Below are 15,911 nucleotides of genomic sequence, written 5' to 3'. Positions count from 1 at the left end.
CTATTCTGATATCTCTCCTTCTGTTCTGAGATTTCCTCTGCATGAGGATCGTGTCTTTTACTTTTGCTGTTATTTCTGACATTTCTAATTTGTCTTTAGTTTGGTAACTATCTTCAAAGCACTCCATGGCTTAGGGCCGGGCTACTTACAGGACCGTCTGCTGCCACCAATTGCCTCCCACCGACCTGTGCACTCTCACAGTGAGGGACTCCTTAGGGTGCCGTCTGTCAGGCAGTGCCGACTGGCGACACCCAGGGGAAGGGCCTTCTCTGTGGGGGCTCCCACCCTCTGGAATGAACTTCCCCCAGGACTCTGTCAACTTCCTGACCTTCGAACCTTCCGCCGCGAGCTTAAAACACATCTATTTATCTGTGCAGGACTGGCCTAGAATTTTAATTTTTAAATTTAATTTTAATGGGGTTTTATTATTTTAATTGTAATTTTAAATTTTGGCCTATTTAAATAAGTTTTTTAATTAGTATTTTATTTTGTATTATATTTGTATTTTTATCAGGCTGTAAACCGCCCTGAGTCCTTCGGGAGATAGGGCGGTATAAAAATTTGATTAAATAAATAAATAAATAAATAAATAGTTATTTTCTTGCCCAATGACATAAATTTTGCTTTCAAGACCTCAACAGTTGTTTCCATTGTGGTATGGTAGGCACGTCATTGAACCAGCAGCAGGGAGATCCAAATTCAAGTCCATTCACAGCACGGAAGTTCACTGAATGACTTTGGATCATTCTCTTTTTGCCCAACCTTCCGCACAGGTTGGTTGTTGTGAGGAAAAATTATAGAGTGGGGAGAGTTATATATGTTGCCTCAACTTCAGGAAGAAATACAATGAATGAAACAATGAGCATTGTAACAATTCACAGCACCACCCAATTATTTAAATAACACTATCTGGTCCTGTAGCTCCACATAGTCTACCATTTCATCATAGACAATCATATGATTTTAATGACCACGTAGTCCCAACCTTGAATATCTCGCTTCTAGAAAGTTCAGCATGAGAAGAATCTGCCACAAAGACAGCCTCTGGATTTTCAGGATTTGATAGAAACTCAGTGCAAAACTTAATTTCAGATTTTTCTTTTTTATGCAAACGAGATGTCAAAGCAAGCATGTTATTTTCAGCTTCCCAGGCACAGTCTTCAGAGAGTTAATAAATTTATGACCAGAGATGCCAAGCTTGGTCTCTCCCATTTTTAATACTATTCCAAACTGTAGTGAAATTGAACTTTTTATCTCTTAACAATATTATAGCCCATATGTTTGGCTTAATCTATTGCTCTATTTCTATCTCCTATATAGCCTATCCTAATTTTGAGTTAAGGCTTACCATTCGGTCAGCACTATTCTTTTTGGTAGTTGCCTTTTCTCAGGGTGATACAATCTTTGATTTTTCCTTCATGCTTGATCCTTGGAGGATCAGCTGCTCAGGGTAGATCCTGTTTTATGGTACATCCACTTCCTCAGATTCTGTCCTCAGTTCTCTTCTTCAACAATTTTCTCCAGATTTGCCCCGGAAATAATACACCTTCAGCTATATAAATAATGTGCAATCCAACTCAAGTACACTGGCCCACATTGTTCTTCATTAAAACTGTAAATCTGTGATAGAGAGCATGGGCTAGGTCCAGCTTGCTTGCTAGCCATGTCTACCCTCCACTCTTCCCAGAGTTCCTCTGGAATTTAAGGCTCCCATTTTCCATGCCAGCCAGCATCTGCACCGCCTGCCTTCCCTCTCCTTTGAGAAAGTTTCCCTTGATAAACTAAACCATGCTGTACTGTCCGTTTTTATTTATCAACAAAACCATAAACCTTTATTTGGGTTTCTGACAACCAGCAAAAAGTCCTGACTAAATAGTTGTTGTCTTCCACCAGACTTGATATCCTGGGTCTAGAAAACTTGGAACTTCGTCGCCTTCGACAGGACCTAGGTTTAGCTCATAAAATCATCCGTTGTAATGTCCTTCCTGTCAATGACTTCTTTAGTTTCAATAACAATATCACAAGAGCTACCAACAGATTTATACTCAATGTCAACCGCTCCAGTTTAGATTGCAGAAAACACGATTTCTGTAACAGAATTGTATATGCTTGGAATGCATTACCTGACTCTGTGGTTTCTTCTCATAACCCCAAAAGCTTTACTCAAAATCTATCCACGGTTGACCTCACCACTTTCCTAAGAGGACTCTGAGGGGCGTGCATAAGAGCACAAATGTGCCTACCGTTCCTGTCCTATTGTTTCTTCCCCTATGTATATATATGTTTATAGTACCTCGTTTCTCCTCATATATATGTTTATATATTATATAATCCTTTATGAAATGCTTGTATATATTGTTATGACAAATAAAATAAATAAATAAATGCAGACTTTAATCCTGTAAGTAATAAGCCCCCTTTTATAGCAACATTGGCTTTTTCGTTAGGGGGATGTTCATTTCTGCTTTTTTTTCTCTCAGCATAGCACCTCAGGAGTGGGACTCTGTAGTTGTGTTTACGAAACCATAGGTTACTACCATGGCTTCAAAGGCGCATTGAGGACTTTGTTCCACTAGGCACATACTTACATTTTTGTCAGCTGGCAGATAATCATAAATATAGCACTTTTGCAATGCGTCATAGCGTCTTCATACCCTTCTTTACTTTCTTGTTTTCCAAGAAACTAAAAGTCTGTTATAATAAGAGGAGATATGTTGACTACATTGACCAACTCTCCTTGAGAAAGTAAACTTTTCCAGTAGCATTCAGGAAACTAGGTGCACACTATATAAGTCAACTCTTATGTGAGATGGAATATCAATCAATGATTATATCTCTTGATGTTTTTTAAAAATGAAACTATTCTGCTTTTAACTGTAATGTCTCTGGAAGAGGAGTTTTTAATCCAAAATACTTGCCATTGGTATTGGTGTGAGAGTGAGGTTACATATTGTACTTTATATAGCGCTGCATTGCATGTATGAAGGCAGGGAGCTTATAGCTGGGGGGTCTCTAAACTTGGCAACTTTAAGACTTGTGTACTTTAACTCCCAGAATTCCCCTGCCAACATATTGTCTGTGCCAGGTTCATGAAACAGCTGGATCTTGCAGAGACACCTGTCAGTAGCAATTTTGAAATGGAAATGAGCACCTCATTACACTTTGGATGCTCCTGGTTGCTTTTGCTCTTTGCTATTGTGATGACATTGCAGACAACAACTCATATGTATACCTGCCCTTTGTGTCCCAATCAGTGTATGCTTGAGGATCTCATGGCAGCACGACGGAACACAAGTAACATTGCTAATTTCTGGGCCAGATCTGTTTAATCTGTACATATTTTAATCTTGTATTTTATATGTTAAATTTTATATCATATATTTTAACAGTAACAGAGTTGGAAGGGACCTTGGATGTCATCTAGTCCAACCCCCCTGCTCACGCAGGAGACCTCTACTAGGGATTCGAACCGCCGACCTTTCTGATCGACAAGCTTTACAATTGTAGAGCCACCTGCAAAAGACAACATAACATAATAACAGAGTTGGAAGGGACCTTGGAGGTCTTCTAGTCCAACCCCCTGCCCAGGCAGGAAACTCTACACCATTTCAGACAAATGGCTATCCAACATTTTCTTAAAAATTTCCAGTGTTGGAGCATTCACAACTTCTGCAGGCAAGTTGTTCCACTTATTGATTGTTCTAACTGTCAGGAAATTTCTCCTTAGTTCTAAGTTGCTTCTCTCCTTGATTAGTTTCCACCCATTGCTTCTTGTTCTACCCTCAGGTGCTTTGGAGAATAGCTTGACTCCCTCTTCTTTGTGGCAGCCCTTGAGATATTGGAACACTGCTATCATGTCTCCCCTAGTCCTTTTTTTCATTAAACTAGACATACCGAGTTCCTGTAACCATTCTTCATATGTTTTAGCCTCCAGTCCCCTAATCATCTTTGTTGCTCTTCTCTGCACTCTTTCTAGAGTCTCAATATCTTTTTTACATCATGGCGACCAAAACTGAATGCAGTATTCCACGTGTGGCCTTACCAAGGCATTATAAAGTGGTATTAACACTTCATGTGATCTTGATTCTATCCCTCTGTTTATGTAGCCCAGAACTCATATCTAAATGGTTGTCCACTAGAACTCCAAGATCCCTCTCACAGTTACTACTACTACTATATATACGGTACCTGTGCTTTTTTTTTTTTTTTGCCTAAATGTAGAACCTTACTTTATGTAGAACCTAACATGATCAATGTAAATTCAGTAGGAAGGAACAACATCACCCAGGTGGCTATTATGGTGGCTATTCTGGGCCAAATAGAATTCTTGATTCTCTTCATTATAAAGAGAGAAATTTCTTTGATAATCCATTAAGAAGGGGTTCACATCCTTACTTTTTTATTGCTACTACTATTCCTACTATCACAATTATGGAATATATGAGCTTTAGTAAAATCCTTTGTAAGAAGCCCTTTTATTTTAAAAGTAAGGGAAAGGGTACGAAAGAGACTTTTCCTTCGAAGTTTTATTATGGATTGTTGATTTCATTATTATGCAATCCGCTATGTGAGTCAAAAAGCACATCCAAAAAATTTCTTCAAGCCCACATTGTAACAATTGGGCCATATTATATTTGCAGGCATTTCTTTGTTTTTGACAGTACAGTTTATTTTCAGAAAGAGGCCCCACTCCAGCAGCTGGATGGAAAGTTTATCCAGCTGTGAAAATATCTAATTGCATGTTTGAAAGAAATTTGTTCTTTTCATTTGTACCTGCAGGCATGCTTGTAGAAATGAGTTTGTCACTTTGGCACTGCTATTAGAGCTAAATTTTATAAGCAGTGTTTTATATCATGCTGAATGTTATCGTATTCTTAAGTCTGTTGATATGAATTTATATTGTAAGGTGCTATAAATTCTCTTATTTCATACCATAGGGCAAAACTGAATCTAGTATAGAGAGCTCTGAAATTTATCTCCAAAAATCTGGATGTCACAGAGAATTTAATGCTTGCTTCTTTCTTTCTTTCTTTCTTTCTTTCTTTCTTTCTTTCTTTCTTTCTTTCTTTCTTTCTTTCTTTCTTTCTTTCTTTTAGCACAAGTATGAAAGAAAAAGAAATATATATAATTTTTTAAAAGAGATGAAATATGCCATCCAAAGCAAAAGAGATCAGTATAAAGTTATGAAATAGAAACAATGCTGAAAGAATAATATTAAAAATATAGCAAAGTACAAATAAAATGCATAACTCAGGTTATCATCTCATTTCTGTCTTTCTCTGTTTGGCTTGAGAAGTGTTGGAACTGTCAGATAATGAGAATAAGCATATTTTAATGCTAGAATGTAAGTTTAGCAAAATGTTAATATGGGAATTAGAGCTCTGTAGTCCTTAAAATACCCCTAAATGACAATTCACTACTTACTGCCCATGGTAGTTAAAAGCATTCCAAGTTGTAGTTCAATAATCTTTGTTAAGATGAAATAAATCTTCATTTAGTATAATTGACTGTGAGGTCAGACTTAACATCAGTTGCACACCTTTTATGTTAGACAGCATTTTCCCGGCTTATATAGTTACTAGATTATTGTCAGCCCACAGTAAGCAGTAGTGGCTGCAGAATTTTAGGGTCCATGTACTGTATTGTTCGTTTTTATTTCATTTTTTGAGGTCATTTCAGACATAGAGTGAAGAGATTCATGTCTTGCTTGATTGTGTAACTAAAATCTGCTGGATTTGTTAGCTTTCTTTAGCTGTGTGGTTTTGGTAACAGTTTTCATTGCAAGACTGGCCTATTCCAGTATGTGCTTTTAATTGAGTGTCATCGTGAAGCATTACTTACATCATTGATTTATTGTTTGGCATAATTTGTTTTACCTGACTCAGAAACCCATGTTTCAATCTGTTGTTTGTCAAAAAGTTGGATATATAATTCCTGTAGTTTGTAAAGTGAGGAAATTATATACCGATAATCCCTTGACAAATTGGTGGAATTTAGACGTTTTGAATTAAGAAAAATAAATAGTCGTTCATATTCAAATTGCTTGCATTTCCTCTACCCAAGTAATAGTTTGTTTTCCTTTTTTAGTTAACTAGAAAATTGTATGGGGTGTTAAAACGTTCCTTTCATATTTGATTACATCTTTGGTTTTAATCCTTTATATTTTTTATACAAATAGTTTCTTACGCTACTTGAGAATAACATGTTAGTCATGATTATGTCTACTAAAAGTGGGGTTTTGTTTGTTTTTTAAATGAAACATCTATTAGAAAATTCAGTTTTAACTAATTGTCCATAATTCTTTCTCCTTCCCCTCATTTATGCTGCATTCAGTGCAAAATGTTTTCATTTAAATACAACATATAAACTCCAGTGCTTATATGTAAAGGTAATGAAGCAGAAAATTTCCCATGTCGTACTATGAGTGAGGGCTGAAAAGGACAGCTTGGGTTAGTACAGACAAACTTAAAATACACGCTTTAGTAATTGGAACTATTGGAAAATCTGTTTTTGTTTGTAAATTTTATAATATGGCTTCAGTTGTGTGAATTATAAGCATTGTGCAACACTTCTCATATAAGCTAAAGTTCATTTTAAATAAATGGTTATATGTTGTAAGGATGATTTTTCATAGAGATGTATTATTGTTTCCAAATTCAGGTTTTTTAAAATAACTGTACTGATTTTAATCCATTAAAAAACCTTTCATAGTTCCAATTTAACTTTGTAAGTAATCTAGAAGGATATAGTTATCACAAGTATGGAAAGCCAAAGAAAGGTCTAAAAGGATCAGAAGGGACACATTATCCCTATCTAGATCCTGACGGAGGTAATCCACTAGAACAGTGATGGCTAATCTTTTCTGGGCTGAATGGCCAAAGCACATGTATGTGTGCATGCAAGTGTGTGCGTGCGCCCAAACCCCCCAAATGCAATCTGCGCATGGCCCTGTGCATGTGTGCACCCCCAGCACGTGGCCTGTCCCCTGCGCGTGCGCAACAGAGACTGGCCAGCTGGCCAGAGGGAGGTATGCATGAAAGCGTGGCAGAGCTGAACTGGGGCAATGGCTCACGCGCCCACAGAGAGGGCACTGAGTGCCACCTGTGGCATGCATGCCATAGGTTTACCATCATGGCACTAGAGCAATCAGTGTTGTCTCTGTCACATGTCATAAGCTGAATCATAACTAACAAGGGTCCAAATAAATTTCCTCTTTCAGAGCATACCCTAGCTGCATCCTGACCGCTGTCTCAATAACATTTTTTAAAGGTTAGACTGGGCAGTAGTTGTCAAAAAAATAGCCAGTGCAAGGAGGCCCTCTTAAGAACAATATGCAACATAGCTTACTTTCAGGACTGTTGGCACTGTGTCCTTTGAAACCGAGTTACTAACAATGACTAACTAGCAAAGTGCTGTACAAAGTATAGTGGCCAGATGGGAGATCTACCTGATGTTAAATCTGGAACAGAGAGTCACTAAAGAAGGCCATTGATACAATAAAGTAGGTGAGGTTAGAGTGCTTTATCTCTATTATTGTTATGTTTATCTTTTGGCTGTACACCGCCCTGAGTCCTTCGGGAGAAGGGCGGTATAAAAATTTAATAAATAAATAAATAAATAAATGTTGTAGGCCCAAATCTTGAGGTGATACTTGTGTTGGCAAATAGTACTTTTGGTTTCCGTCCACTGTCTTCCCAAGTGTTCCTTATATTTTATTTATTAGTTATTTGAATATAAAGAATATACAGATAAATTTTAAAAGGTGCTTCTAATTTGTCTGCTAGAGCTCTTTAATAAACCAAGGAGCCACCTGAAATGAGCACACAGATTGCTCGTGAGCCTATCTCACCTCCTATTGACAGTGACTAACCAGGCATGCAACAGAACTGCCTAGCAGCTCCCTGAAAACTTCTTAAATACCCTCTGGAATCTATTGGGGTGCCTGGGATAGCCCACCCCAGTCTAATTCACCTGGACAGGGAAGTTATCACATCATGACAAAGGGACAAGGGAAATCTCCCCTCCCCAGACTTTCCTCAGAGATGAAAATGAAATGAGATGCCAAGGCAGTGGTCACTTTGGAGACCAGGAACATCTAACCTCTTCCAGGACTTTACACCTGTGTTCTACCAAGATTTTAAAAATTTGGCACTAGAATTAGTGATTAGAATTAGAAAAAAATTAAGATTACAATTAAAGAAGAACAAAGAATGGATAAACATATTTTACAGACTGGATATATTGAAGGATATTTTTGAACAATGGACCCAGAAGCTAATTTTAATAGTGTCTGCCTCTATAGATATTCAATGTCTAAAGTGGAAGAGGAACAAGTTCTGCTTGACAAGAATGAGACTGAGTTGAAAATGGATTTTAAAATGACAGGCTACAAAAATAATGTAGGAAAAGATGTTATACTGGTCATACAAAAGAAACTGGCTGATGTCTTAATAATTAAAAGGGGTATTTAAACAGCAAACCAAGAGAATGACCGGGATAATTTTTCTATATTGGGTTTGCAAAACAGGCACCTTAAAGTTTAAATAATTTTTTGAAAAGAACAAATGAGATAAAATTCTGGGACATTATTAAAGGATTAAAGATTGAAATTGTTAGAAATAAAAGGAAGGGATATAAAGTTGGTTTATTTGTTCAAGGTTAAAATAGATAAGTTGCTATCTCTGGTAATTCTCAATGGACTTTTGTTGATATCAGACCTGAAATGATGATGTTTTAGGAGGTTTTGTTTATAGATAAAAGGGGGGAAATGATCCTATTTTAAGAGAAGGTAATGTTACTAAAATTGTCACTTACTGTGATGAAGGTGGGAAATTACTTATTTATATATTACTTATTTTCTTTTTATATATTCCTATTTTTCTTTCCTTTCTTTTTCTATTTCTCTTTCTATTTTTCCCCTTTTTTGCATCTTCTACTTTTTATTCTTTCCGGTCTTTTATATTAGTTTTTATTGTTGTTGTAATGATACATCTTAATAAGATTACTATTCAAAAAACAATTTTGAAGCACTTTTGACAATAGCTTAAATTTCAGCATAATGTCTGCCATATTCACTGAAGTAAATTCAAAGCTAAGTTAAGGTAACTCTTTAAGCCAGAGGAAAAGAGCATTCCATGCCACTGTTATGAAGTTTACACATTGTCTAATACACACAGTCTACCTATGGAGCTTTTCATTATCACTGAGAAACTTATTTACCAACCAGTGTGCTCTCTCTCTCTCTCTCTCTCTCTCTCTCTCTCTCTCTCTCTCTCTCTCCCTCCCTCCCTCCATCCCTCCCTCTCTCTCTACCCCCCTCTCTTTCTGTCTTTGTCTCTGTCTCTTTCTGTCTCTCTATCTCTGTCTCTCCCTCTCTCTGTCTCTCCCTCTCCCTCTCTCAAATTTCAATGCTTACTTTTTGCAAAGAACACTGTGGCTTTTTAGTTGCGAGGACAAGAGAAGTTACTCATGCTGTAAACAAGAGAAAGACAGACAGAGCAGAATCTGGATTTTGTTAGCACAGGATGCAGCTGGTCTTTCCCTAAGAGGGCTTGAGGAGGAGGGAAGAATCTGCTCTACCTTCCCTTCACAATGATATCAGCTGTGCATAGTAAATCTTGTTTATAGTCAGCTTAGGTAATCAAAGTATCTCCTTTAAAAAGACAAAAGTGAATTAATATAGATCTTATCTAAGGTAAAAGCATCTCTAGCACAATCTCTTAAATTCTGACTAAATTCAACAAAGCCAAACATTTGCTACCCAGAAGCCAGCAAGAAAAATTACTCTTAGTGCCCAGCCAGGATCTGCTTTCTCATGGTGTGTGGGTTGAGCTGCAATGTCTGGTAAAACATCCCTCTCTTTTATTTCCTTGACACTCAGTAGAAACCTAAATGAACCGGATTCTGCACAATTGCAGAGCTGTCCTCTTCCTTTTCTGGCTGTTTTATGTCATTGGAGGTGGGATGACAGGAGACAAAAGAAGAACCTTAGTAATGTTCCCATTGCTTTTCCAGCTGGATAGTTAACTTGGCTTAATGAAGAAAGGGGAAGTTGCATATATCTGCTTTCTATGGAACTTTACTTTGGCGAGAGAATGAAGACAATCTAACTTAATTTTTGCTAATGTTTTCGTTGCTCTGGCTGCTTCATGCAGACTTTTTCGACTCAGAAGAAAAACATCATTAAACTTCATGTTCATAAGTTGTTTTGTTTCCATCTCTCCAAATCAATGACATTAAGGCTAAGTACAAATTTGCATTTTTTTCCTTGATGTAAGGAAAAGGCATTGCACAAGCCAACAGGGAAATTATAAACTTCTTGGACTGAATTAGGTTTGGGACTGTATGTAGGTTGAAAATGTTCTGATGCTATAGGTCATATATAGTTGTCTACCTTCATCTCCTTTCTAGTCTCTCCTTGAACTGATCATGGTTTTGCGGTCCATTCACAAATCTTGTTTTTTTTTTTAACATTTGTTTGAAAAGTACTTACATGTTTGAGCTGACCAATGAATACAATAAAATGCTGCTACTACTACTACTACTACTACTACTACTACTACTACTACTATTTACAGGTAATTTGTGACTTACAACTACAATGGAAGTCAGAATTTTGATCATAAATCATTGTGGTTGTAAGTCAAGACACCACACAACTAGACTCCCAGTTTATGACCACTTTACAATCACGTGGCTGTTAAGCAAATCCAGCATATCCAATGGATATTTTTTGCCATTTTCTGCTAATTCTGGTAACATGACCATGGGCCACAGCAACCAGTCCTAAATGCTGACTGGTTGCTAAAGCCCAAAAATGTGATCATGTGTCTTCAGGCCTCTTTATGTGCAGCAGTCATAACTTTGAGGATGGATTGCAAGTAGCTTTTTTGTCCTTTGTAATTTTGAACCGTTGATAAGTGCCAAGTTATAAGTCAGAGTCTTTGTATATGCACTCAGATCAAACCCTCTTCCACTCTTTGTAACCAATTCTTCATTATCAGTTGATTGGGGCTTTAGGTGAGGATGTTCATCCCTTTGTTATTGCTATATTTTGAATTATGCTTCCCTGTCTGCTTGCTATAATTTTATGCATTTTACTCATGTCTCCATTCAGTCACATTTGTTTTCTGAGGTAAAGAATCTTCAGTGTTGTGTCTCAAAGAGCATGTGTTCAAGCCCCAAGTCATTTTGGTTATAGTCTTTAATGTTTTTTCCATTTCTGTTATATCTTTCTTAAGATGTGGCAGCACTACACACAGTTTTCCACATCTGGAGAAGTAGATTTAGAAGGCAATGCAGATGTTAACAGGATTGTTTATTTCTTCGCTTCTGCTCATTACTTTTGTTTCCAGTTTACAAAACTGTGCAGTATACTGAGCCATCTAGTGTTCCCACCGTAAATTGCATAAAAAAACAAAAAAGTAAGAGAGATGTTATGACAAGAGTTTAACAGTGCTTCTAAAATAACATATTACTGCTGATGCTTTCTCATCCAATGGAATGATTGCTTTCTATAATCCAGGATATATAGAGATGTTCTTGTGAGATGGGATGGCTAAAGTATTGAACCAAAAAGATTCAGGTTCAAGTTCACTGTTAGCCATGAAAGTTCAGGGACAATTTTGAGCCAATCCTCCTCTTCTCTCTCCCCAGCCAACATCACAGGGTTGTTTTTGAACTGATGTTGAAGAAGATATGCTATGCATGCCACAGATCTCTTAGAGGAAACTCTAATAAATAAAATGAAATTGTGAATTTACTTTCATGTCACACCAGCGTGCTCTAACCAGTTTCTGGAAACATCTGAACTGAGATAGTTTGGTGGTCTCTTGGTTCGTGTCCTACTTTGTTCTTCTTTTTGCTGTCTTGCTACTTTGCTTATCAACACTGCCACACTTGTGTGTTTCACTAACTTGACATCTGTTCTGTTTCAGGAGAAATCTGATGCCAGCTCCACATCCCTACAGCTGCAATCCCAGATTGAAGTAAGCACAATGGATTCAATTCTTTATTTTTGTTCCTGCATCCATCAGATAATAAAGCTTTTGGTTGTTCAGCCTCAACTCAAAGCAATGAATCTTCTCTTCCAGGAATCCCTTGGCTTCAGCAGTGTAGCATCCACACCAGAAATAGAAAGAAAGTAAGTAGGCATTTTTACTTCTGCTTTACATTCTGGATGAATTACTAATTCATATCAAAGGGTTTTTACTTCTACGTGACCACATCACAAGATTCAGTAAGCGGCAGCCTTTTCTTTCTCTGCCACTGGTGTATTTTCCCCCGAATTCTCACAAGTTATATTTTCTTGTCACTTTCTGTTTTTACAAAATAGTGCCTGCTCAAATAACAAGAGTAATAGAATGAAAATTTATTGATTTTGCACTACACAAAGAATAATGTAACTTCTCAGGTGGGTAAAATAGTGTAGGAAACTAGCAGCTTGGGTCCCTTTGACCTGCTTCAGGGTTTTGTAAATCTAAATTTCATAGTTTCAAAAATAGTTGCATGAAGGTGGGCAGATGGGGATATGATTTCACCTATTGCCATAGGAAGTATGGTACTAGGCCCAGACACCTACACAAGAGCATATCATTTGAGAAATGGAAGTCATTCCAAAGTCCCCAAGTGTTACAGGCATTTGAAGCCCAAACTGAAATTTAAGTGCACAAAGGAGACATAATGAGTAAGCTGATCTTCTCAGAAATGTGTCCGCCAATGTTTCAAATGTGACACCAAATGCAAATCCAGGGTGGGGGTGGTGCAATGGATATTGTTATTCTGGAGCCTCTAATGACTTTTAGGGGTGGTGCCCCAAACATAGCCAGATATGACATTTTCTTTGTGAAGTTGGGTCTCAAGGATCTTGCTGTTTTTTCTACCTTCCTCCCCATGGGCTGGCAGTGGCCCTGCCTTTGTGGCAGAGTTGACAGTGAAGTTCCCAAGCTTATAGAATAGAATAGAATAGAATAGAATAGAATAGAATAGAATAGAATAGAATAGAATAGAATAGAATAGAATAGAATAGAATAGAATAGAATTTTTTATTGACCAAGTATAATTGGACATACAAGGAATTTGTCTTGGTGCATATGCTCTCAATGTACATAAAAGAAAAGATACTTTCATCAAGGTGCAACACTTAAAACACCTAATGATAGTCATAGGGTACAAATTTAACACTTAATGATACAACACTTATTGATAGCCATAGGCTACAATTAAGCAATCAGGAAACAATATCAGTATAAATCGTAAGGATACAAGCAACAAAGTTACAGTCATATAAGTGGAAGGAGATGGGTGATGGGAACGATGAGAAGATTAATAGTAGTGCAGATTTAGTAAATAGTTTGACAATGTTGAGGGAATTATTTGTTTAGCAGAGTGATGGCGTTCAGGAAAAAACTGTTCTTGTGTCTAGTTGTTCTGGTGTGCAGTGCTCTATAGCATCGTTTTGAGGGTAGGAGTTGAAACAGTTTATGTCCAGGATGCAAGGGATCTGTAAATATTTTCACAGCCCTGTTTTTGATTCGTGCAGTATACAGGTCCTCAATGGAAGGCAGGTTGGTAGCAATTGTTTTTTTTCTGCAGTTCTAATTATCCTCTGAAGTCTGTGTCTGTCTTGTTGGGTTGCAGAACCAAACCAGACAGTTATGGAGGTGCAGATGACAGTTCTGATAGTTCTGGAGGACTTCAACCTGCCTTCTCTGGGTCTGGAATTTTAGGTGTCTGGGAGTTTATGGAACCATGGTAGCAGCTTATTAATGGCAAAACTTGCAGAAGAAGTCAAACAAGATCTGCTGTTTGGTTTGGGAGAATGGCAAAATGATCTGGGGCTAGGGGATGTTAACTTCAGTCCCTTGATATGGACATTGCCTCTTGGTCCAGGAGTTTCCTGTGGCTTCCCTCCACTGCAGGGAGTTTGAGCATTTTGAATTAGTCCACAGCAAGTGGATCCCAGTAGAACTTGAGCTTACTCCCGAGGCTCTGCTGCTTGATTCAGCTTTGTGGCAGCCTGGAATGAGCATGTAACAAGGACCTTGGATTGGATTGCCTCTTTGTGGACATTTTGGTTGCAGATCACATAGGGACCCTTGACTTATGGACCAGGCTCTTGGAAATGAAATGACACAAGGCACATAGTGCTGCTGGTAGAAGAAAATTATGCACAGGTACCAGCCTTCAGTAGGATTTACCTTGTGGCACTTAAGAGCAGAAGAAGATGCTTATTCTCTGCTTTTATTGTGTATGCAGATGGCTGGCCAGTAATCCTATTTTGGATAATCAGGGCCTTCCTGGGAATAGCAGGGGATAGGTGAGCCCTTGTGGGGTCACTGTGAAGATTATTGTAGGTATCTTGTCAAATAAAGTTGCTCCGCTTTAGAATAAGAGTTGGCTGGGCAGATCCAGGGAAAGAACTGAGGCATGTCCTAGCTTGCTTATCTGGGTAGAATTTGAGCTGGTCATTCCTCAAGAAGTGGACAGGGACCTTAATGCTGTGAGCTCTGCCACTTCTCAGTTGATTAAGTCCTCCAGGGAATTGGAAGGTGATTGGGTCCATGCAGCAGTAAATGCCTCCTTGCCAGAGGGAGGAGTTCCACCAGCCTTGCCCCTTCCTCAAGAGACCATCCTTGGATCCTACGGTTTTTGATACCTTATGTCAAGTCGCCAAACTTCTTTTTTTTCCCAGGAAGGTTGTTAAAATACTGGGGTGCTCTTAGCCGACAAAGGCCTTGGATGAAGCAGATTATATGAACTCTTTTCAATTAGGATTCAGACAAGGCTATTGGTCTAAAGACGGTATTGGTGAATCATTGTAGATGATCTTTGGTGAGTTCAAGATGTTGGGGGTGGAGGGGGGTGTCCATCCTGGCTGTCTGGGTCTCTGGCTGGCTGTTTGATGGCCATCAGCTATGTTATATCGCTGGGCCTGCTTCTGAAGCTGGGAGTGGGAGCAGAGTTTTGCTGTGGTTCATGTCCTTTCTCCATGTCTGATACCAGCCAGTGCTAGTGGGGGAAGAGAGGTTCAGCCTTAGGCTCTTATATATGGAGTGCCTCAAGGCTCAAGGCTCTCTCCCCTCCTATTTAACATCTATATGGAGCCACTGAGAGAGGCCATCTGGGTTTTGGGATCCTCAATTTTCTGATTATATCCAATTATGCATCTCTACCCCATGCAAGGCAAATGATGCTGTTCAGATCAGCACCTGGTGGCTATAATACACACACACACACACACCGCATAGGGAGAAATCATCTGTGACTCATCCCTAACAAGATGAACTGAAGATAGGATTTTGGCTCTGAGAGTCAGGAGAGTAGACATCTCTGACTCTGGACGCGGTTACATGCCCTTCTTCAGATTTGGTATGCAAATTGGAGTCTTCTTAGACTCTTGGCTCTTCCTGGTGGCCAAGGGGGCTTTTGCCCAAATCTGCTTTATACCAGTTGCATACATTCCTGGGTCAAGAGGCCTTCTTCAGGATCACCCATGCCTTGGTCACCTCCCGTTTGGATTACTACAATGTGTTGCATGTGGACATTCTCTAGGAAGCTGCAACTGGTCCAGAATACAGCGGCATGCATAGTTCTGCCTACCCCATGGTTCACCCATGTAACACCACTCCTGTGTGACCTGCACTGGCTTCCTATGGTTTTCAAGGTGCAATTCAAGGTGCTGGTAGTCATCTTTTAACCCTTCATGGCCCAGGTTACCTGTAGGGATTGCCTCTCCCTGAGGATATCTGGCAATAGAAATTTGTATAATCTGCTTGTAATGGCAACAGTCATCTCACTTTTTCCCTTCTTACATGCTATGAAGGATTCTTTTGTACTTTTCATCTAATATAAGAAATATTCTTTTGATAACCAGATTCAGTACAACTGAAGAGTTAAGTTCTAAACAAAAC

General features: G+C 38.5%; 1 protein-coding gene across 6 annotated transcripts in view; it reads left to right on the top strand.

Moving 5' to 3' along the window:
- The window catches only part of LOC131191618 (SAM and SH3 domain-containing protein 1-like), a 702,583-nt gene that overhangs the window by 610,735 nt on the left and 75,937 nt on the right, over positions 1-15,911 (top strand). For all 6 annotated transcript variants that reach the window (XM_058169948.1, XM_058169983.1, XM_058169974.1 and 3 more), the window contains exons 3-4: positions 11,937-11,987; positions 12,093-12,142. In XM_058169948.1, coding sequence (XP_058025931.1) covers positions 11,937-11,987; positions 12,093-12,142 — 101 coding nt within the window. The remainder of the gene's footprint in view (positions 1-11,936; positions 11,988-12,092; positions 12,143-15,911) is intronic.

This window comes from Ahaetulla prasina, chromosome 1, assembly GCF_028640845.1.
Source record: "Ahaetulla prasina isolate Xishuangbanna chromosome 1, ASM2864084v1, whole genome shotgun sequence".
Lineage (NCBI taxonomy): Eukaryota > Metazoa > Chordata > Lepidosauria > Squamata > Colubridae > Ahaetulla > Ahaetulla prasina.
Note: the sequence above shows the minus strand (reverse complement) of the source record. Positions and strands in the feature narration are given on the sequence as shown.